This window comes from Syngnathus acus, chromosome 2, assembly GCF_901709675.1.
Source record: "Syngnathus acus chromosome 2, fSynAcu1.2, whole genome shotgun sequence".
Lineage (NCBI taxonomy): Eukaryota > Metazoa > Chordata > Actinopteri > Syngnathiformes > Syngnathidae > Syngnathus > Syngnathus acus.
Genome location: NC_051088.1, coordinates 3,875,321 through 3,898,775, shown reverse-complemented (window position 1 = coordinate 3,898,775; position 23,455 = coordinate 3,875,321). Strand labels below are relative to the sequence as shown.

The 23,455-nt window shown below is 41.4% G+C and overlaps 2 protein-coding genes and 1 non-coding gene across 3 annotated transcripts; 1 reads left to right on the top strand and 2 right to left on the bottom strand.

The window, feature by feature from the left end:
* On the bottom strand, positions 1–5,747 carry LOC119117497 (extracellular matrix protein 2-like). Its single transcript, XM_037243787.1, has 10 exons — positions 5,434–5,747; positions 5,236–5,375; positions 4,412–4,645; positions 4,101–4,344; positions 3,575–3,690; positions 2,508–2,640; positions 2,267–2,424; positions 2,019–2,158; positions 502–828; positions 1–444 (listed from the first exon to the last, which is right to left on the bottom strand). Exons 1-10 carry the CDS (start codon positions 5,615–5,617, stop codon positions 261–263), a joined length of 1,860 nt encoding a protein of 619 aa, XP_037099682.1. The 5' UTR covers positions 5,618–5,747; the 3' UTR covers positions 1–260.
* Positions 5,748–8,468: 2,721 nt separating this feature from the next.
* Positions 8,469–19,592, bottom strand: LOC119137595 (galectin-8-like). Its single transcript, XM_037277057.1, has 5 exons — positions 19,374–19,592; positions 16,763–16,939; positions 12,450–12,535; positions 12,192–12,368; positions 8,469–9,129 (listed from the first exon to the last, which is right to left on the bottom strand). Exons 1-5 carry the CDS (start codon positions 19,392–19,394, stop codon positions 9,093–9,095), a joined length of 498 nt encoding a protein of 165 aa, XP_037132952.1. The 5' UTR covers positions 19,395–19,592; the 3' UTR covers positions 8,469–9,092.
* Positions 19,593–22,844: 3,252 nt separating this feature from the next.
* On the top strand, positions 22,845–22,963 carry LOC119119841. Its single transcript, XR_005097404.1, has one exon. It is a non-coding gene; the product is annotated as a 5S ribosomal RNA (ribosomal RNA).
* The last annotated feature ends 492 nt before the right edge of the window (positions 22,964–23,455 follow it).

Here is a 23,455-nt window from a genome sequence, read left to right as displayed (position 1 = left end):
GAATTTAATGAAGGAAAAGGTAAATGTAAAAGTTTCTCAATGGTAGTGAAAGCAAAATACAAAATCTGGCTTTCCTGTATGTTAATGTAAATAATTGAAAAGACAAGAGTTCAGCTGAGAAACATATGAATTGAGTCGGACTTCATACATACATACTTCATATGCTGCGATTAGCTTCTTCAGTGCATCACAACTGTAGCATGTTTGTGTAGTGTATTGAGATGAATGCAAAACTTTGCCAAAATCTAACGAGATCATGTTTACGTCTGAATTTCCGGCAAATCTCCTCGTTGAGGATAAATGACAAGTCCTTGAGCATCTGTGAGACAAGCGAAGGCATTCGAGGGAATCTTGTCCACTGCCAACAGGTTATTTTCTAAGTGGACTGACGCTAAGGTGGAGCCAGAATTCCTGGGGTGACACACTCCCCAGCGCTTCACCAGCCTGTAAACACCAATTATTGCAAATTACAACTTCAAAAAAAAAAAAAAGCGATCTCACCTGATATAGTTGTTGTCCAGCCTCAGCACTTGCAGGTTCTTAAACTGTCGAACCCAACGAGGGACCTCCCCCAGGTAGTTGTCGTCCAACAGGAGCTCAACGAGCGAACGGAACGTTCCGACAAAAGAGCCCTGATCGACGCCCTCGTCCGTCAAGGCGTTGTGAGACAGATCAAGGGAGCGTAAGCCAGGCCGCAGGTGGCGGAAAACCTGAGCGGGGATGTGGCTGATGTTGTTATTTTGGAGCTTCAGTTTGAGGAGACGGCGAGGAAGATTCATGGCCATCGACGTTAGCTGGTTGTGGGACAGGTCCAAGACTTCAAGTCTCCTGTGAAAAAAAAATTCTTCAGTCTGGATTTAAATAAAAGAAATCTCTAATTTGAGTTTAAAACTCTTACCCAATGTTGAAACCCTACTTTGAAAATTAACTAATTTGAAACCTTAACCTTTGCTCTCCAATCTGAGTTTAAAATCCTACTTTGAACCCCTAATGTGAGTTTGAAACCACAAATCTACTTTTAACCCCCTTCTTTGAAACCCCAAGTAGTTTCAAATAAATCAAACTTGTTGCTAGTTGATTTCATGAACACTCATTCAGCCATCGACTCATTCAAATCTAACAGTTGTTAATTTGTTAATATCTGTAGTGGAAAACGTATTTTTAGCAGTGTTGCATGAAAAAAAAAAATATAACAAAAGATCTATTAAGGCCGCAGCCTGCGTCATTCTTAATGGATGTCCTGTATTTCTCTCGTTTTGCATCGCTTAGCAATATATACTGTGCTTTTTCTCTGCAGTTTTGCTCTCCCAGAAGCTCCAGCCGTGGTTCAGAAGAATCCCAGGGAGCAATGGAAAAAGCCACAGGAATTAACTATATTTATACACGACTCACACGCACAAACTCACACACCCTCACAATCACATTGAGACATGCAATTGCCCTCGCTCACACAGCTACTCATCTCCACACACACATGGTCAACCTTCAGCCTGAGAATCTGTGAGCCTGTCATTGTGTCTTCAAAAGGGGGCAGAGGGTTGGGCGGGGGGGGGGGGGACAAAAGTACATAATTCATATTGACTGACACTGATGATAGGAACTCAAAATGAATTATTGTAAGCTCTAATTTGTATCGTGTTCTTTCTTGGCTGCGTGTGTGCATGTATGCATCATAGCTTGATGTGTAGGCACTGATATCATGAATAGCTAGCTAATGATCTCTGTCAGTGAAGGTTTCTTTGGCTGCCACAAGTTAAAACCGCTGCCAGCTTTATCATGAATCAAAATGCATGCAGTAGCATAATCTATAAGACACTGGCCTACCCCCTTGTGCCTGACACGGGAACTGCAGTATGATGTATGAAAAAAATGTATATTTTTTATATATATATATATATATATGTATATATAATATACATATATATATATATAGTATTTTTGTTTGTTTAGCATGTGATTTTCTACAAGCAACAATCACCCATTAAAGGTTGTGAAACAATAATTATGGATGAATTTACTGAAGGCGGCTCCAGACATGTTGTGCAAGGCCGTCTTCACGCAGAAGGTTATGACTCAGGTCCAACGTTTTCAAATTACTGCAGCCCCTGAGTGCCTCTTCTGTCAGCGCTTCGATCAGATTTTCATCCATATCTAAAGTCTGTTTGAAAGAAGGACCGAAAGAATGAATGACAGATGTGTGATCTATCCATCCATCCGTATAAACGTGGTGGTGTTGGTTGAACTTGGAAAGGAAGAACTTTTGCACCTGCAGAGAACGGGGAAGGCCCCGAGGGAGAGAGCGAAAGCGGTTGTTCTCCAGTGTGAGGTGACGAAGTCCCTTGAGCGGTTTAAACGCTCCGAGTGACACGCCACCCTCATGCAGACCGTTGCCTTCCAGCTCCAGTTTCATCAGGTTCGCCAACCCTAAAGGTGACAGAGCTATCATTTAAATCAATTGCCATATGGAAACCTACTTGCTCTTTGATGTACATGGACGTGATGTTGACCTGCGAAGCATTGAGGGAACAGGGTGCCTAGCTTGTTGTTGTTCACACTAAGTTCTTCAAGAGCCGGCGGCAGTGCGGGGATCACTGTGAGCCGGTTGCCATCTAAATTCAGCTTTTTCAGAGAGGTCAAGTTCTAAAGAGCACACATCAGAAAGAGCAGTGAAAAGGCCAAAGAACAAAATAAATGCTTGTCTTGAACGCCATCATTTTCATCAAGAAGATAGAATTACAGAGTTCAAAGAAGTGATCCAAGTGAAAGAAAGCCAAAAAAACTCTTCTATATCATCTATCATGTTGTATTTTTGGTACGGCCTATCAATGCGGCATTGAGCAAAAGCCTCGGCGGTCGATGCGTGTCATCTAAAAGCTGCGGACTGGATCCATTGCTGTGTCCTTCAAGCCAGTCCATCAGTCCTCTGTCATTACTGAAAGGGATGGGGGGGGCAGCACCCCTAAAAATAATTTCCTTCCCTCCTCGTCATTGGCCGCAGCTGTTTTCCAACAAATCCGCGCAGCCAATGTCGTCAGAGTGCTCCGACGGCGGCGCGTAATGATTGGTCGGGAAGCAGCCGGTCGCTCGAGTGCGGTCGGGATCTTTGTGTGCGTTTGGCCTGTGGTCAATTCGAGGTTGGACCGAAGGTTATTCTTAGGAAAGATGAGTTAATGTGATTCCCAGCACTCGCTCTCAAATTATTGTAATCATACGGGATTAAGAGTGCCTTTGATTTTAATGAGATGCGAGGGCCCGTTTGAATTTTGCATCAGTAAAAGACAATAAAAACTCACTCATACTTTTTGTGACATGATGCCAATCGTACGCCGAAATAACTTAAAATGAATTCTGCGCATGCCTATGTTATCACAAAGCTGCATTTGGCGTGGGTTTTAGTTCTTCCTGCCCCCTTGGTTTTGAAAGGCGCCCATGTTACTGGAAGTGGTTCTGCAAGACCTAATTTCTATGCATGAGCTCCACTGTGTGACGTTTTGGCCACAAGGTACGTGGACATTTTTGGAGGCTTGCACTATTTTGAGCGACTGGAAAGACGTGTAGGTACAAGACTACTCACAGACAGCGGTTTTTGGCTGAATGAATCATCGTCCAGTTGGTTTTTGCTCAGGTCCAGGGATTCCAGCTTTGGCAGACCGGAGAAAATGTCTGGAGGAATGACTCTGATGTTGTTGTCTTGGTGAGACAAAGAGGAGGGATAAAGTGCTTATTGTAATACAGAGGCAGAATTGCAATATGCAGACAAAAGTATTGGGACATTACTTCAATAACAACAATAGACAATTGACTTACTATTTGGCATAAACCTCCCATGTACAAATTTAGTGAATTGTTTTTGTTATTGCTGTTTTTTTCTTTCTTTTTTTGGCAAATTGATACTAGTAGTCAGTCCCAATGTAGGTCAGTTTTTTTTTTTTTTTTACAAATTATTGAATAATATAAAGTGTAGGGAATGGCTTGCTCCATCCATCCATCTTTTTTTCTTAAAATGACCTTTGCCAACAAATGCTGCATGAAGGTGCAGGCGGATCCGTAATTCATAAAGAATAAATGTTTTAGATTTCAAAGTTCATCAGAGAACACACCTCCCACGTCCAGCTTGGTGACCTCCAGGTTGTGGATGATTGGCAGGTGAGCCATGCCCACATCCCTGCAGTTGATTTCAGTGTTGTCAGTCTGGCACTGACCCACGGGAGACTCCGGCGAGATGCTTGTGGTTTCGCTCTGATTGCCAGGAGCTTCAGTTGCCTCTTCTTCTTCTCCCTCTTCCTCCTCCTCCTCCTCCTCCCCTTCCTCGTTGCCTTCCTCTCCTTCCTCTTCCTCCTCTTCCTGAGACAAACAAGTCAGCAAGGTGTTTCACTGAACATTAAACACAACTCCTTCAATAAGTTTGAACCTCTTCTTCATCTTCCTCCTCCTCGTCGTCGTCGTCGTCATCATCGTCGTCATCATCATCGTCGTCGTCATCTTCCTCTTCCTCTTCCTCCTCCTGTTTCCCGTGTGCTTTCTCTTGATCCATTAGCTGCCTCTTCTCATCATGAAACGCCTTCAGTACAGCCATTAGCGTGCTGCTCTCCTCCTCTCCTTTTTTGCTCATCCTCCAGCCCACCAGGCGTCGCCCTAAACCTGCCTAAAAATAGTTGCTTTACTGTTTCTCAATTTTTACGATAGAAAGTTCAAGACGCAAACTATGGAGGACCAAAACAAAACCCCACAAAATAGATAAAAGCGAAAATAAAACTAAATGTAAAAATATGTAATTAAAATAAAAAAATTAAAATATATAAAACAGTATTTATTGTATGTCTACATTTATTTTTGTATTATTTTCACATTTATTTGCTACTTATCTTAAATGTTTACGTGTTTTTTATTTTGTATTTTTGTTATTCTGTAATTCCATATAATTTGAAATTTTATTTTTTCAATTATATTTTTATCTTCGTTTTATTTCCCCTCTCCTTTTTTTCTTTGTTTGGCAGTTTTCGTCCTCTATAGGCAGACCACCGATCACAAAAAGACATTAAAAGACGTTATTCCACAGTTGGATCGGAATTTTCGGTGCCCCACGTGAAATTTCAAATAATAAATAAACTAAAAGTGCAAATTACAGTTATTCTGATCATTCAGCAGCATCTTGAACTGTGGTTCTAAAGATTTTCACACCACTGGTGAGCCTACGTCTGTAGAAAAACACAAAAAGTACGTATGACTTCTTACTATTCTATATGCAAAGGAGTCCACTTTGGCAGCATGTTTCCTCTTCCACCAGGCGTCTCTCCTTTGTCTATCAGCCTTGAGGAGTTCCTGGTTCTGCTCTTCTGTCATCATCAGGACGTGATTGTCTCCTCTTCCATCACCTTTGAAAAAAGATGTCGTTTTAAACATGATTCTATGTATGTCACGAGAATAACTTACCTTCAAGGGGAGATAGGTCAGAATCTGATAATTTCATCCTGGTATCAATCCCAGTTTCTTTGGTTGCTGTTTCTTCATGTTTAAGTGATTTGGGTTCCAGCCCTCCTTCTTCATCATGTGGCAAGCTGTGTCCAGATAAAAATGTGCCACTCAACAAAATGAGCACTAACCATAGCTGTGGCATTTTTGATAGTAGTCCACTGAGGTACCAAAAAAAAAAAGCTAAAGTTCTGAAAATTCAGAGGTTTTTTATTCCCGGCCACAAAGTGGGATAATGAACGCTGCAGGTAAAAACAGTGCAAGGCTCCACTCTGCTGCCTTGCCAGCTCAGTGACTGCTGCATGTACAGGGATACAAGTTATGTTGTAGGGGGAGAGGTAAAAAAAGAAAATCTCACATTGTTAATAGAGGCCCATGTTCGACTGAGCATGATATACACAGACACGCCTGACTCCTCCTCGTCTCGTCTCCCACTTCTTCTTCCTACCTACTGTCTGCCTCACACTTGCTAAGGGGCAAACATTTGACCTAGAGGTAAACATGCCATGCATATATTCAATCTATGGGAATTATTAATCCATTACATCTTTTGGTTTTACCCTTGAAAAAGCAATATTGTCTTTTCCTTTTGAATATTGACATACTAGGTGTGCAGTATATGTGTATTAGGTCCTTTCCCAGAGGTGGATTTTTCCATTTGTGGTCATGGGGTCATGTCAAAGTCAACCCTGTTTGGCAAAGCTCCACTAGCATCTATGTATGAAAACAAACACGACTACGTGGAAACAAACGATGTGACCCACCATCGTTATCTTCCCAACATATATAATGCATGTGCACGCACACAATTTGACACAGTGCTGTCTCAGCTCATCACGACGGGTAGGGTGCCACCAGCCGGGTCCTGTGGGTTGACACCTGCCCACAGCCACAATATATTCAGTCAGGAACTCCACTCACACCCCCAAATCTGTCATGTGTGGCCATTTAGCAAAGTCACACATGCTTGAAATGTGCCTTACCCTGGGTCATGTGCTGCAGACAACTGGCCAAATGCTGGAGTGCCAAATGGGGGAGAAAAGTGGTGACAAATCAAAGGGCCCAGTATTTCCACTTTGCGTGCATTGGAAGCATTTTTTTTTTCTCAGGGCCCCAAATCCTTGGCAGTACCAGTGGACAAATGCCACATGGAACAGTTTATCACCACTAAACACTGAAACACTCGGGTTCTGGTGGGCCCTTCACACACTTCTCTGAAAAAGTAATAAGAAAACAAGACTAAAAGCCGCCAGCAAGTCATAGTATCTGTAATTACTCAACTCAGCTTTATTTATAGAACATTTTAAAAGAACCACTGCTGGATACAAAGTGCTGCATGTGGAGTGAACATTTGTCACAAAACAGTTAAATCAAAATTAAACAGTAGATAAGGCCAGGGAGCCAAAGTCAACAGGCTATACCTGGGACACTGGGAGCAAACACCCTTTCATTGAAATTCAAGAAACTCAGTGCCATTGCGGCCCTAACCCTTAACGAGAAAGCAATTTTAGTGCTGAGTCGGGCATACTGTACAATTGATCTGAGTGACATTTGCAAAGAGGTGGAAAGAACTACTCCCATGTTTTTTTAAGATGTAATTTAGGGCCAGCCAATACAATGAAAACAGTCGGGGCCCCAAAATTTAACAAAGTGGAACACCAAACAAGTGAGGCATGGCGGGACAAGGCGAACACACAAAGGTCTGTCTGCCAAATACCCTAGACCAGTGGTTCTTAATCTGGGTTCGGCCAAACCCTAGGGGTTCGGTGAGTCAGTCTCAGGGGTTCGGCAGAGCCTCCACTGCGGAGGTCCGAACGTGTAAATTCGTGACGACGCATATCTGAACTGGTCTCGCAAAGGCAACAGCAGAAGTCACACTGATTTGCAGGTATGTAATTTGCTTTGAGTTCATGCATTGTGTTGGTTATGTTCTTTAAACATGAATGGCTCATTTCGTGCACCATTAATAAACATTGATGTCTTGAATTTGAAAAAAATATTTTTTTCACTAAAGAGTGAATGCACATATGAAACTGGTGGGGTTCGGTTCCTCCAATAAGGTTAAGAACCACTACCCTAGACACTAAACCTCTAGACAGTTTCCTGGTGCTCCAAACTAGCTGAGAAAATACTGTAGTTCACTGTATCGCAATGAATCCAAATGTCACTTCAAAACAATCACAACAGCTTCTAACAGAGCGCTTGTGGCATTACCCACTGAGTCAACGAAAAGCCAAATCGGCAAGAATAACTCGCGTTTTGTTTTGTTGTTCAGTTTCCTCCGCTTCTCAAAGACGTGAAAATCAGGCTTGCTTTTGCGAGAACCTTCATCATCACGACGTTCATCAGCCATTTTCAGTCAAAAGTCAAGCAGGGAACGCTACAACTAAGCCAAAGGGTCCAAAAACAGAGTTTTAATCACAAGTTATGCGCCATGTACTTGCGCAGGAATGTGAGCGAGCATGGATACCAACAAATACAGCTCAGTGGCCTATTGGTGGAGTGTCTGCCCTGAGACTGGAAGGTTGTGGGTTCAAACCCGGGCCGGGTCATACCAAAGACTATAAAAATGGGACCCATTGCCTCCCTGCTTGGCACTCAGCATCAAGGGTTGGAATTGGGGGGTTAGATCACCAAATGATTCCCGAGCGCGGCACCGCTGCTGCTCACTGCTCCCCTCTCCCCCAGGGGGTGGATCAAAATCACACGGGGATGGGTTAAATGCACATTGGGACTTTAACATTAACTTAAAAAGGAGATGAAATACGGAAAACTGAAAAGTTAACTGACCAGTGTTGCCATTATTCACCCCGACAATGATTGGTTGAGGTTTTTCTGGTCCCACAGAGCGCATGGTTTATGTATATTAATATATATTTTAAACATGACGACCGATTTAACAGTCAGTCAGTGGTATGCGGGGAGACATTTGAGAAATATTACAAAATAAATTCTAAGTAAGATCATATCGAATACCTTAAACACAGAGGAGTGAATATTTTGAAATGGTGTTTTATTGGAAAAAAAATCGAGAAAGCAATACAAATTAAAATCAACAAGAGATCAACATCAATTTTCCAAACAATCTGGAGCACATTCAATACATTCTCAATGTCATTTTACATCATTGGAATTATGGCAACATGCAAGTACGAGCCAGTGCTGTTACATTCAGTACACTAAGGTATTACGTATAACTACACCTGCCAACACTCCCAACCAAGACTAAAACAAATCTTTGTGCTGTTATAGTCTGTGTTTATGTGTTTTAAATGTGATTTTTATTGCTTAACCCTTAACTGTTACCTGATTATGAAGTATATTGTAATGTGTGGGAAAGACTTTGTTGTAATTGGTTTCGTGCTTCTATATCATAACCTTTCAAACAATTAATCTTGTATCTATTAAATTAGTAACATGTACTGTACATACAATCCTAATCTATATGAATACTAGCATATAAATACATGATATCCAGACAGAAGTGGTCCTTCCGTTGTTGACGTGCTGTCAATTCTTACTGACGTCTACCAGTGTCATGTCACCGCTCACTTTCACATGTGTGATCTTGTTTAAGCCGACTCTGTATTTGTATTCCAGTTGGTCTCTGTTGTTGACAGTCACATGGAAAGCGTCAGCGAAACAGGAGATGCGTATCTGAATGACAAGACAGGAGCAGTGAGCAACATGGCATCTTAAGAGAGCTTCAACCAGTAAACATGTTCTAGAACTAACTCTGGAAATGTACACAAACTTGATTCACACGTCAATGTCAGGGGACATAACAACTATTGACCTGAAAACGCTACCAAATATTGCTCGTCCGTCCATGACTTGAGCACCCTTCCTTATCCTTCATAATACAGTATAATCGTCCGTCCATCCGTCGTCATTCGAAAAGGATTCTTGGTCTGTCAAATGTCATACATAGTCCAACAGATTAGACCCTATTTGATTAAAATGATGGAGTGAATATAGTATCAGAGTATCTACACCATACAGTGGCTGCCAAAGAGCATTTACAAAGACTCAAAATCGTCACTTTGATTCACAACCCTAAGATGCCAAAACGGCATTGTAGCCAAGGGTAGAATCAGATCTAAGTTGGTTATAGGTTGGTTATACACAATATCTGTCCTCTCTGCAGCAAAAGGCTTTTCATGCGTCATGGCATAAATGAGTTTCCATATACATAAACATTTAAAGCTCATTAGCTGGCTGATTTAAATCCACTTTACTAACAACCCACTTCTGGGCTAATTGGCTTCACATTCACGTGTGTGCGCTTGTGCATGCGTGTGTGCGCGTACGTGCACGTGTGTGTGTGTAATGAAAACTATGGGGGAAAAAAACATACTAATACATTACAAAAGGGTGGGCGATAATTCAATATCAATATGAATTGCGATTGACAGGTAGCAATAGAAAATGCCTTCCATAAAATGTTTTATATGAATTCAGAAAGATGTTCCACATGAACTAAACAAAATCAAAACGCCTCCAAACACAAAGAAGCCTTTTTTAGCATTAGTTTTCTTTGGACTCCCTCTCTTCTGTCTGGCATTTAGTCTATTGCCACACTTTCCGATCTCTCTCTTAGCAGTTGCAGTACGAGTATGCAGAGTCATTATCTTTCTCCTTTCAGGAACAATGACATTGGTGTGAGCCCTGTCACAACTCGGTCTCTCCATGAAATCGTCAATCTGATGCAACGTCAGTGGAAGACATCCCAATGCTGGCTGTTCACTTATCACAGGCATAAAGCGCTGTTGGAATGACCACTGACAGAGACGTAGCTTGATGGCCGTAGTGATGCCTTTAGATGACCAAATGTTGCTGAGCCGTTGGAACACTCTTGCAGCTTTGCCTATTACAACCCTAACCCTATTCCTGATGTCTTTCTCCATGTGCCTTGGATTAGAGAGGTTACTTAAAAGGTACGTGAAATTGTCAACATGCTGTCTTGTTGGCCTGGAGTGGGCGTTGGAAGGTGTTGGTATTGTCCGATGGTCATGGCGTTGGTCTTTTCCTGGCTTATTCATAAATCGCTCATATCTCAGTGCTCACATAGACTGTTAATTCTTTTTTGGGGAATACTCAAGCTGCAAGATACTCTTCATTAGCTAACATGTATAAAGTCTCTAGACTTGACATGCCTTTTATCATACAAAATCTATTCAGACTGAGACAAAATAACCTTGGGCTCAGAGCTCACAACTTTGATCTAACAATCTGGTATAGTAGTGTACAGCCTGCTCCAGGAAAGCTGTACCATGAGCTCGTATACAATCAAAGGGCAGAAGCTACGGGCAGTGGACAACTTCTCCAATCTCTGCATCACCGTTTTACGAGCGTGTGAACATCGCCGTTGAGGTCAACAACAGGATCACTAAGGCCAGTGCTGCTTTCGGGAGACTCCGTGAGAACATGTGGGAGCAAAAGGGACTCGGTCTGTCCACCACGCAGAAGGTCTACCACGCAGTGGTTCTTACCACCCTTCTCTTTGCTGGCAAGACCTGCACGGTCTACAGCAGACACGCCCGACAGCTCAACCATCTCCACCTGAGTTGCCTCCGCAGACTCCTCCACATCAGATGGCAGGACAAAATATCCGACACAAAGGTCCTTGAGTGAGCCGGCATGCCCGGCATCTACACCCTCTATCAGAAAGCACAGGTCAGGTGGGCTGGGCTGCCTGACAGCCGACTGCCGAAACGGCTGCTGTACAGCGAGAGGCAGCCTAAAAGCTTCCCTCAGAGACCTCAGCATCGACGCCAACAGCTAGGATATGCATGCTTTGGACTACCAAGCTGGCTCGTGCAGCCAAATCTCGACGCAGCACAAAGGTTCAGTAAAAATGTGCCCAACGCAAGAACCGAGCTGCTGCAGTTACAGCAACTACACCCACCCGTGTCCCACATGTGGGTGAGCCTTCAGGGCCCGGTGGCATATTTTTTCATCATAGGGCCCGGTAGCATATTTTTTCATCATAAAGTCGATTTCAATGATGAAGACCAGTGAAGGCAACCCTGTTTTAAACTGGTCATGATGTCAAAGTCATTGGTTGTGCCGTTTTTCGTTTTGACTCGTCAAATGAGGTGATCTGCCAGTGATTATGGATAGATGCTGCCAAGGTTTCTTCTTGATGTAACATGAGTTACATGCCATCATTGTCCCTATATCCAAGAAAAACACAGTGAACTGCTTGAATGACTATCGCCCGGTTGCCTTTACCCCTATTATCACTAAATGCTTTGAGAGACTCATCCTCCCTTCCATCAAGTCCGCCAACCCAGCCAACATCGACTAGTGCCAGTTTGCCTACCGAGCAAACAGGTCAACGGAGGATGCAGTCATGATGGCGCTCCACACAGCCCTCACTCACCTGGATCAGAGAAACACGATGTGAGGAATGCTATTTGTGGACTTCTGCTCAGCATTTAACATGGTCATTCCCCAAAAGCTGGTCACAAAGCTGCACAACCCTGGGCTAGACAGTTCACTGTGTGCATGGATATGGGACCACTTATGGAATCCGCTTTTCTAGGATGACCAGGCGTGAATGGTATGGGCAACATTTATCTGAATATGATGGTATTAAAGAAACTCTGCAGGAAGACACCTCCCTCAAAACCTGGTCGATGCAGAATATCCATAGCAAACATTTATTGGAGTTGTTGTAATGGAGGTGTGTGCAGAAAGACAGTGTTCAGTGTAACCTGAAAGTCGTCGTCCGGTCTAAGGAGAAGGAGTTTATCTGGCGCTCCTCCATGCCCCAGGAACCAGACAGAAGGGAGTTCCGCGCAAACACGTTCACATCGCCTTTCCAGTTGAAGCGAGGGCTCAGGTTCAGTGCAATGCTGTTGCCATCGCGCATCATCAATGCAATGTCAAAACTGCAACACAAACACAAAAGCGCAAATATATAGTCACGGGCACACACCCTTATTTCTTATACATTGGATGTAACCTAGTACCGTTTTGGGTTCCGACTGACTCGCCCTTTGATGATTATAGTGCTGCCCACACTAAGACCTCCAATGAGCTCCCTGGTTGAACCACCCTGCAACAAGAGAATGCAATTTGTGAAAAAAAAAGAATAGTGTGAATTCTACCAAGAGTTGACACAAGTGACATGCTGTGGAATTAAAGGTTATACTGTACAGAAGCACCGGCGGAGCCAGAGGAGTGGCAATTGCCACCAACCCCATCAAAGCCTTGTGGCCACCCCTGGTGCCACCCTGATGAAGATGGCCATGTTTACACATACAATATTGCACTGCCGTAGCATTTTTGAAGAAAAATAACTTCCCAGTCCATGTGATTGCATCCTCACGCAGAGCACAGGCGTACGTGCTGCACTCTGGTGATTCATTGGATGAGATGACACAGTTCCTTCAGGTTGCAAAAAAACAGCAGCAGCATCAGCAAACAGCCTTTTGAGGCTGTTGATATGCGTGTCTTAAATTGGTAATACAAAATGAACTAAGGCAATGTAACATGCAAGCAAGAAGCCACTGGACTATTTAGCTTAGTTTTTTATGTGGCTGTCTTGTTCAGCTGACTGACTGCTGTCCATGGAGACCTGACAAGTGATGCAATTGTGAAAAACCTGGTTAAAAGGACGCAGATACAGTAGAGTTCCCGCAAAATACGTTCTGATTTATTATTATTAGGCAATCTAGCAGCAATTCACTTCTTTTTAACAGTATTCTTCCATGGTGTTAGAATACAAGGTTTAGTGTTTAGTTGGTAATGTCACACTCATGGTAAATGGACGATTTGGAATGGTCAGTTGACCTACCATGCATGTCTTTAGAGGGGTTCGGTGAGTCTGTCTCAGGGGTTCGGCAGAGCCTCCCGCTGTGGAGGTCCGAACATACCTGATTTATCGTGTAAATTTGTGATAATCCATATTTGAACTGGTGTCGCAAAGGCAACAGCACAAGTCACACTGATTTGCAGGTGTGTAATTTGTTGTGAGTTTATGCATTGTGTTAATTTTGTTCTTTGAACAAGGTGATGTTCATGCACGGCTACAGTGATGACCTTTTTGTTACTTTTCAGTCATTGTTTGTTTGTACTTTTGTCAAGAACGCTCCCTTTTGGACCGCTTTATGTTTAACTGTTTCTCAGTATGAGGTGTTTAATCTTATTGTTTGAATAAATTGCTGACTTGACGGCCAACTCATCTCTGTGCCTGAGTCCTCCATTCACCCAGTTGTGTCAAAGTGATTGAACAAACTAGCAATGTTTGTTCTCTCTGTGGCACCGTGGTGCTTCAAAATGCATGCACTATGAATTGAGGTCACTGCATTCTATTAGTTAACCACGAGATGGCACTAAACACACACGGGTCGTTTAAATACAGCTGAACCTGTCACAGAAATTCACTCAGGTTTACGCGCTAGTCATTTAGCTTCCAATGGTCTTTATATCTTCATAAATTGGAGTCTATGACCAAACCACGTTAGACAGAGTCGCATAAAATTGAAGCGCGTAAAATCAAGGTTCGGCTGTAGTGGCATTATGTAATACTGTTTCTAGAGATTAATAATAGTTTGTGGTTTCATATGATTTCAATATACTCTGTTTACTAATGTTTGCTCATTGGTTCCACAAGATATATTATTTAAAATGGTGGATGTAGAATTAGGTAAGGCAGTATATAGGACATTTCATACACAGGGCAACTCAATGTGCTTGACACAACCAAAAGCACCATAGCAAATAGAACACAGGCCGTTCATAACAGAGAGAACAAATACATTTGAATTAGTTAAAAGTCTTACATTTAAGCACAAAGAAATGAAAAGTAGCGTAATAAATGATTTATAAAGGTTTAAAATGGGACAAATGTATAGTTTTTAACGTGGATTTAGAAGCACTCATACTACGGACTGATTTCATTTCCAATGCTAATTTAAAGCTGACATATCATGGTTATAAATCCTTCTATAAGGATTTATAAGAATCCTATAAATCCTTCCTAAGTCCATACACATAAAATAAATCCCCTCACAATATTTATGAACACGTCTTGTAAACAAGCACTGCAGTCAAACTGCAAAGTATGAAATGCTAGCCCTAGCGTTAGCGAGAAGCTAACATTGTGTTTCCCAAGAATAATACAGCACCTTGGATGCAATTCATCTGATACAACTACTCAAAATACACCCCACAAGAAGTGAAAACAGAGCGCACAGCGCTAAAATCAGCAGAAAGACTGATGCTAATGCTATGAAAACGAGGGCATTATAGACACGTAGTAATATGAAAGTGACATATAGTTTATTATTTTTGTGTCATCTCAAGCTCACGGCTTTACTGTGTCTGTCATTTCCGTAGATTGAAGGAACTGAACTCTCTATGAAACAAAGTATTTTGGCGAATCCTTCCGAGCGTTGCCACCTGTCCTGGATTTTCCTTGTTGTCCCGAATTTTCATGGTCTGTCCCGGAAAAAAAAAAAAAAAGAAAATCCGGGACACAGCTGTCCAGGATTTTTGTACATATTGTGCAAAATGTGTATTTCAGTTTATTTGTAGCATGCCTACGTGCATAAACTTGTGCACAGCCTTATTGGCTCTAGAAAAATGACGTAGCATACTCATTTGAGGTGGTGGCGGCTCATTGGGAATGGTGAGGTGGAAACGGAGAGTGTGTAGCCATAGGATAAAGAGAGACAGAAAGGACAGGATCCACTGACTAAAAAGAGTGAAATTTTATCGTGAAAATGGGTGGAGAGACGGATGACGAGATGATGACAGGCCAGTAAAGAAAAAATATAAACACTTGACATGTTTTAACAATGACTGGTTAAAACAAGAGAAATATGCTATGTGGCTAAGACCATGACCAGGCGATCCATTTTATACTAGCTGCTCCCTGGGCCCAGCGAAAATTCTCAAATATGAAGGTAAAACCGCATTCGATGATCACGCCAAGTCTAAAAAACATCAAAATCGAACCCAGCCAAGAGCAGCCAGCAGCAGAGGCACAGGAAAGCACAAGCAAAGCACACACCACACGCTAAGCAATTAGGTAAGCTGTTTGACATTACACTTTACATTGCTACATTTGGTTATTCTTACAGACTGTGAATAATTACATTACCTACTTGTTTTTATTCTGCATAAGCAAACAGAACATAAATAATTATTCCGCCTTTTTCCCCCCAATACTGCCCCGAGGTGTCCACAACAACAAAAAAAAACATTGAAAATGAACCAAAATAATAAAGGCCTGCTATTAAATAAAGCAATTAACTAAACAAATAACTAGTAAATGTAATTTGTATTAATTAGAGGTATACAATTGCAGCGTAGAAGGGTGATTTTTATCTTAGGTTAGATGTGCGATGGGCGCCATTGCGTTTAAACAAAAAGGTCAATTCGATGGTCAAAATTTACAGGATTTTTGTCAGACCCAGGTGGTAACCCTAATCCTTCCCTATAGTAACAAGAGATTTCTGAAACACTCATCTTTAAAGTGAGACAAAGCACAGACAAGCAAGACTGCCCACAGATGTGGGAACTTCGTCCTGAAAATTTTAATTTAACCAGGCACTTCTTTGAGGTTCTTATGCTGGGGGACCGTGTAATGTGTTGTGTGGCTTAATGCATCCGACAACGCAAAATTTCAATCTCTCCACTTTAGCATCATTGAGTTGTTTGGACTACAAAACTCTGTTAAAGATGGCGGACTTGTGAAACAGTTTGGTCACACCCATCGTATTTAAAAGCTAAAAAGTGGATTTTCCATGATATATCTCATTTGTGTGCAGCATAGCAGCTAAATGCAGCTTCACCATGTTTGCTTTGAAACCTGGGTTCCACTAATTGACCAGGGTCTGTCGACATCTGTATCCTACAGGGTTTGTAACAAATAGCATTTGTATTCAAGACTCAAACCATTCAGCTGTTTATAGACCGGTAGCATAATTTTCTTTTTTTGTATTAGGTCATTTATGTAGGTTGGAATTTTAGGGAACGGTGTTGCTTGGTGCTGGGGGAACCAAGATCGGAGTGACCCTGGATCAGCATGTGTCGTTCCTACATGACAGCTCCAATAGTTGTAACACTACAGGCACTCTAATGAATGTGGCAATTAATATTTCTGCATCTTAAAGTGATGAGGAGACGTATCACTTGTCCCACCTGCAGGATTAGGACACCGTGGACTTCTCACACACCTTGAGTTTCTCACACACATCATTTTGGTTATGGTCATCCACACTGAACAGAGGCAACTTGGTTACATCCTACTCCTGCTAGTAACCACAGGGCTTACCTTGTCTTTGTGGTCTTTTGATTTGAGCGTGTTGCTTTCAGCTGTCTCACTGCTGCTGTCTGGGCTTTTTAAGATGAACAGCGGCAACAGGACCAAGATGGCAACCAGGACAGTCACCAGAATAGCTATGAGGATAGCCACATGCCGGGTCTGCACTGACGCTTGAGGAGAGGAAGGCTGCACACAAAAGTGTAATACTTAATACAGTCAGAACAATAATCCATGTCATGCTTTATGCTTCAGGTGAAATTAAATTGAACATAATCAACACCTTCCAGCTTCCGCTTGGACAGGGATTCACAATAGTGTGTACGTGTTCAATGTTCAAACTGGATATAATTAACGTGTTGTTGCACACGGTACGACTGATGCATAGTACCACGCCACCCAAAATAATGTCAATTGTTTAAACAGTTTTTAATACTGTATATTTGTTATTAATTTAACTTTCATGTATAATGCGTGGATTGGAATTGAGTTGAGATTCTCAAATTTGTCTTACGAGCCATAGACGAACGACCAAGCTGTGAGCAATAAAGGTTTTCTCTGGGAATTATCAACTGTGGCGGACAAGTTTTTAGGTCACTTGAGAGACAGAATGATATTGCTCAAAGTATAGCAGCATGGTGGAGAGCTTGTTTGCCCTTCGCCTCACAGTTCAAAATCAAATTTGGGCTCTGGTCTGACTGCCTTGAGTCTGTCTGCATCCTCTCACCATTCCTTCTTCATTCCTCAATCATACATGGTAGGTTAAGTGAACTCTTAATTCTTAATGTGAATGGTTGATAGTCTATGTGTGCGCTTCAATTGGCTAGTGAAAAGTTCAGTGTAACCCATTGGTTGGTTAAAGTCAGCGGGGACCCTAGCAATGACAAGCGGCACAGAAAATAAATGGACGTTTTACTTCACCATAATTCCAAGTTAGTACTACTAGTCAGAATACTGTTAGATATCTTGAATGAAAATTCCAACTATTCAAAGTCTATTTGCAATAAGTCAGAAAGGTGTTATTGAAATCTACAGTTTGGTTAGTTTGCACGGAGAAATTAGCAGTTCAGAGAAATGATAGGTGCATGTTGTTGACGTAAAATGTCAACTGAAAATCTGTTAAGTGGAGCGCCCGTGACGAAAATTGTTATCACCTATTTGTTGTAGGAGGGTCAGTGGGTTAGGGTTAGGCTTGTTTACTGTTAAAAAAAAAAATGTTAAAAAAATTGGTCATACTAAACTATGTCCAGCAGATAACAGTCTTTGGTCTCTTTAGGATGAGATCACCATGTCACAAAGGCAAGGCAAGTTTATTTGTATAGCATGTTTTATATAGAAGAAAATTCAAAGTGCTTTACATAAAACATTTAGCATTACAAAAAAAAAAAAAAAGATGAAGACATCATAATTAAATCTAAATGAAACAACAAGATTAAAATGATTAAAACCAAGCACCAGTCTAATAAAATGGGTAAATGAGAGATGGAGATGAAAATAATGGGGATTAAAACAAGAATAAAGTATGAATGGATTCACGAGAATGTTATGCAGTGAACAATAGTTTTCAGCCCTGATTTAAATGAACTGACCCCCAATTTCCTGGTGTTTCTAAGGACCAAGGAATGCAGAAGCATGTGAACATAGCTGCGCTTTGGAAATTTGACTGTTACAAGCAAGCAAGATCAATGTTCTTGTCATCTTAAATGTCACAAATGAGAGAAAGAATGACAAAGATTTAAAACAGAGCTCCAGACTCCATTTTTTGGGTGAACACAGTGGCACCTAACATGGAATTTTAAGGGTGCAAGTAGAAACTTTACAGGCTTGCAAAGTAAATACTCATGCCCATTGTCAGCAACAAAAAACATTCAATCATAATTTACAAAAAAACAAATCTGAAAATTACCTGAACTTTGCACCTGCATAAGCAAATGAAATTACTTGTACAGTCTCAAATATTAGAGGCACAATACCTCCTATTTTAGGGCAATCAGGAGCCCTGGTAGAAGTGATGACATAACACATGCGCTAAAATTTTATTCCGGTGAATACGCTGAAAAAATGTGTAAATACTTTATTCAATTTTATTTCCTCAAGTGTGCGTCAAATAAAAACATCAAGGTACATTTCTATGGAGACTATCCGCATCTAAATAATTTCATTTTGTGCAACTGCTTGACAATATTAAATTGAGTAAATTCATTACACCATTCTTTTCAGTCAGCTTACAATATTTGTACTTTTAAATTTTATCTGGATGCAGATGATTTTAGTTTGTGCAACCACTTGACAAAATAAAATTGAGTGAATTCAACTAAAATGTTTTTTTCTGTGTATTTTTAAATACATCATTTTGACCTTTAAATGTACATTTCTATTGTCTAGTATTTTGTAGAAAAGAGGCAGTACAGATGTCTTGAGGCATCAAAAACGCAAAATTAGCATCACAATTCACATGTCGCTTACATGCATAATACACAAGTTCACTAAAGGCATGTTGTCTATCTATCTATCTATCTATCTATCTATCTATCTATCTGTCTATCTGTCTGTCTGTCAATCTATGTGTCTATCTCGATGTAGATAAGTTGTCGCTACATAGACAAAGGTTGGATTAACTCACGTTAAGATTAGGTACAGCCATTTCTTCAAGCTCAATAGGCGTCAGCAGCAGTCGTGGTCGGAACTAATTCGGAAACTGGACTTCCTCGTACGGGCGAGCGCCTTCTTGACGAGCATTCGACCGCTGGTGGTTGTTTGCCTCTTTGTTTTGTGACGCACTTTGCGTTGCTTTTAAGACCTAAAGGATGACATTTCAAAAAGAGCCCACTAAATAAGGCTACAGAAGGAATCGACAGATTTCGTAGCCACGACGCAGTGGGGTTGGCTAACTGCTTCTCAAACGTCACAAAGTATAATAAATAAATAATAACACACCTCCTGTGCTCAAGTAGAACTTTGGCTGTCCCGTTTTACGTTGCCGTGTAGAGCCTTTTCCCAAATTCCCAAAAGTCCCGCTTTTTTTATTCGACCTTGCCCAAATAAAAACACGTCCAGTGGTGGCAACTGTTAAATTATGTTCAGAGAACACAACGCGCAGTAGTCAACGTTATCAAACTACTTACTGGCGCACGAACGTCTATCTTTACCGTTACGTCTAAAATGGGAGAGCGCAGAGGTCAATTATGTCAGCGACACGCTGCCGGAAAATTGTTGGCCGACTGGATTTCTAGATTGTCCTGACACACAAGCAAACTTTTTCTAATGCTGATTTTCTTTACTCTCTATTTTCGACCCCACATAGTAACTAAAAAATGCAATTTCTGGAGAAATTGCGTGTGAAGGCGAAGAAGCTGAATAAATTATTGGGGAATGCTCCAGTTTGATGTTGGAACGAATTGAATTACTTGAGAAATGTAGAAATGAGTAGTGTCAAGTGAAATTTTGGAGAATTTGGCGTGAATTTCAAAATTGAAAATTTGGAATTTTTGGTAAGTTGTGGAATAGGTGGGCAAATGATGAACAGTTGAAAGTTGAAATTGATTGAATCGGTTGAAAAACGTAGAAGTTAGAGCAAATGTTGAATGCCCCATAGAGAATGAATGGGGATTTAAAAATAAAAACAATTGCGCCAAAATTTTTGGGAATTTGGAGCCAAACGAAAACTACAGGTTTAAAAGGTTCCCTTTGGAATTCTACAGCTGAAACGGGTTGAATCGGGCAAAAATTGTAAAAGTTCGAGCAATTTTTTTTTGGGGCTCGTCAATCGTTAAAGCAAATTTTTACAACACTCATCACGTATGGCATTCGGAAACTGCAAGCCTAGTTTTAACTTCAACATTGAAACTATAACCCGAGTTTCAAACCTACAGGACTGTCTCAGAAAATTAGAATATTGTGATAAAGTTCTTTATTTTCTGTAATGCAATTAAAAAAACAAAAATGTCATACATTCTGGAGTCATTACAAATCAACTGAAATATTGCAAGCCTTTTATTATTTTAATATTGCTGAATATGGCATACAGCTTAAGAAAACTCAAATATCCTATCTCAAAATATTATAATATTTCCTCAGACCAAGTAAAAAAAAAGAAATGTCTGCAAGAGAGATGACTACAACCTTAACAGCATTGTGAAGAAGAGTCGCTTCCAGAATTTGGGGGAGCTTCAAAGACTGAAGCTGGAGTCCAGGTATCAAAAGCCACTGTTCACAGACGTGTCAGGGAAATGGCCTACAATAGCCGTATTCCCATGGTCAAGCCACTTCTGAACTCAAGACAACGGAAGAAGCGTCTGACTTGGGCTATGGAAAAGAAGCACTGGACAGTTGTAAAGTGGTCCAAAGTCCTCTTTTCAGACGAAAGCAAGTTTTGATTTTCATTTGGAAGTCAAGGCAACAGAGTCTGGAGAAAGGCTGGAGAGGAGCAAAATCCAAGTTGCTTGAAATCCAGTGTGAAGTTCCCACAGTCAGCGATGGTTTGGGGAGCCATGTCAGCTGCTGGTCCACTGTGTTTCATCAAGTCCAGAGTAAATGCAGATTTTAAAGCACTACATGCTTCTGTCTGCTGAAAAGCTCTATGGAGATGATGATTTCATTTTCCAGCATGATCTGGCACCTGCCCACAGTGCCAAAACCACCAGTAAGTGGTGTACTGACCATGGCATTGCTGTCCTCGATTGGCCTGCCAATTCCCCTGACCTGAACCCCATTAGAGAATTTGTGGGGTATTGTGAAGAAGAAGCTGAAAGACACCAGACCCAACAATGCAGATGAGCTAAAGGCCGCTATTGAAGCATCCTGGCCATCCATAACACCTCAGCAATGCCACAGGCTGATTGCCTCCATGCCACACCGCATTGGTTGCAGTAATCCATGCAAAAGGATTCCCAACCAAGTACTGAGTGCATTAATGGACATTTTCAAATGTTTGATTTTGTTCTGCTGTTTTAAATCTTTTTTTTACTTGGTCTGAGGAAATATTCTAATATTTTGAGATAGGATATTTGAGTTTTCTTAAGCTGTATGCCATAATCAGCAATATTAAAATAATAAAACACTTGCAATATTTCAGTTGATTTGTAATTAATCCAGAATGTATCATTTGTTTTTTTAATTGCATTACAGAAAATAAAGAACTTTATCACATTCTGGTGGCTCAGTGAAGCACTGGGTAGCACGTCTGCCTCACAGTTAAGAGGGTGCGAGTTCGATTCCACCTCTGGCCCTCCCTGTGTGGAGTTTGCATGTTCTCCCCGGGCCCGCGTGGGTTTTCTCCGGGCACTCCGGTTTCCTCCCAAAAACATGCTCGGTGGGCCAATTGAGCACTCCAAATTGTCCCTGAGTGCGAGTGTGAATGGTTGTTCGTCTCTGTGTGCCCTGTGATTGGCTGGTAACCGGTTCAGGGTGTCCCCCGCCTACTGCCCGATGACAGCTGGGATAGGCTCCAGCACACCCGCGACCCCCATGGGGACTAAGCGGTACAGAAAATGGATGGATGAATCACAATATTCTAAATTTCTGAGACAGTCCTGTATATTGCGTGGTGTCATCCATACCATTGTAGTTCCGTCTTTTACCGCTAGAGAGCAGACAATATACAATGAATAAAGAGGCTGGCTCCCTGTGAACTCAAAGCAGCAGTCATTATTTGTAAAATAACCCAACACAACAGTGTTGGGTTATGTTACAAATAATGACATTGCGCTTCCATGTAGGGTTGATCCCCTTTTCATGACATTTACTTTGATACAGCAAAATGCAGGTCGCAATGAAAAATTCGTGCTACCACATAAAAAGCTGTCAAAAACTTTTTTCTTTTTTGTCACTTAAACACACATTCTCACTATCTCGGGATCGAACTCACGGTGTCAGCACACAAGACAAGTAATTGTACCCCGACACCATCAGCCACTCCCAAAATTATTTCCCATTTACAGTTTCGCGGACGACATACAACACCGCCACGGACCACTCGAGAGCGGCGTACCACCGGTTGACATTCGCCGGTTAAAGGCAACTTCACCACAGCCATCAAGTGCCGATTTCTAGGGTGATATGTTCTATAAAAGGCAAAATGCTGACGTTCTTCGCGGCTTACGGCCACACTACTCTGAGAACGCCCGATCTCGTCCGATCTCGGAAGCTAAGCAGAGTCGGGCCTGGTTAGTACTTGGATGGGAGACCGCCTGGGAATACCAGGTGCTGTAAGCTTTTTTTATTTTTTTTTATTTTTTTTTTGCACTTCAATTGTTTATGCAAGTTTTTACAACAGCCTAAAAATGTTAAAAAGAAAATACATTGAGGTGAAACCTCAAAATAATTAGTTCATTATTACTATTTCCAACTCGAAAAAACATTCAAATAAGTATTTTTATTTTGAATACATTGTTTTATTTTCCAAGTTTTAAGATCAGCACGTTTATTTTCAGATTCAAGTTTTATTTTATTGAAGTTCGAGTTTTATTTTTTCAAGTACAAAACATTTGACCCCAATCTTCCTCCATATAATACCGCGTATGCCTGGAATATTCTCAAGATTTACTCGGGTAAGCTTTTCTAATCATTCGATCATTAAAGTCAGCGGTAGAGGACTGTGGTCGCACTAGAGCCATATCCTGCCCGTTTTCCACGTCTCCCACCAACACACTTGGTACAAATAATCAGGCTCGTTTCAGGTTTCTACAAAGCATGCAGATGAGCTGA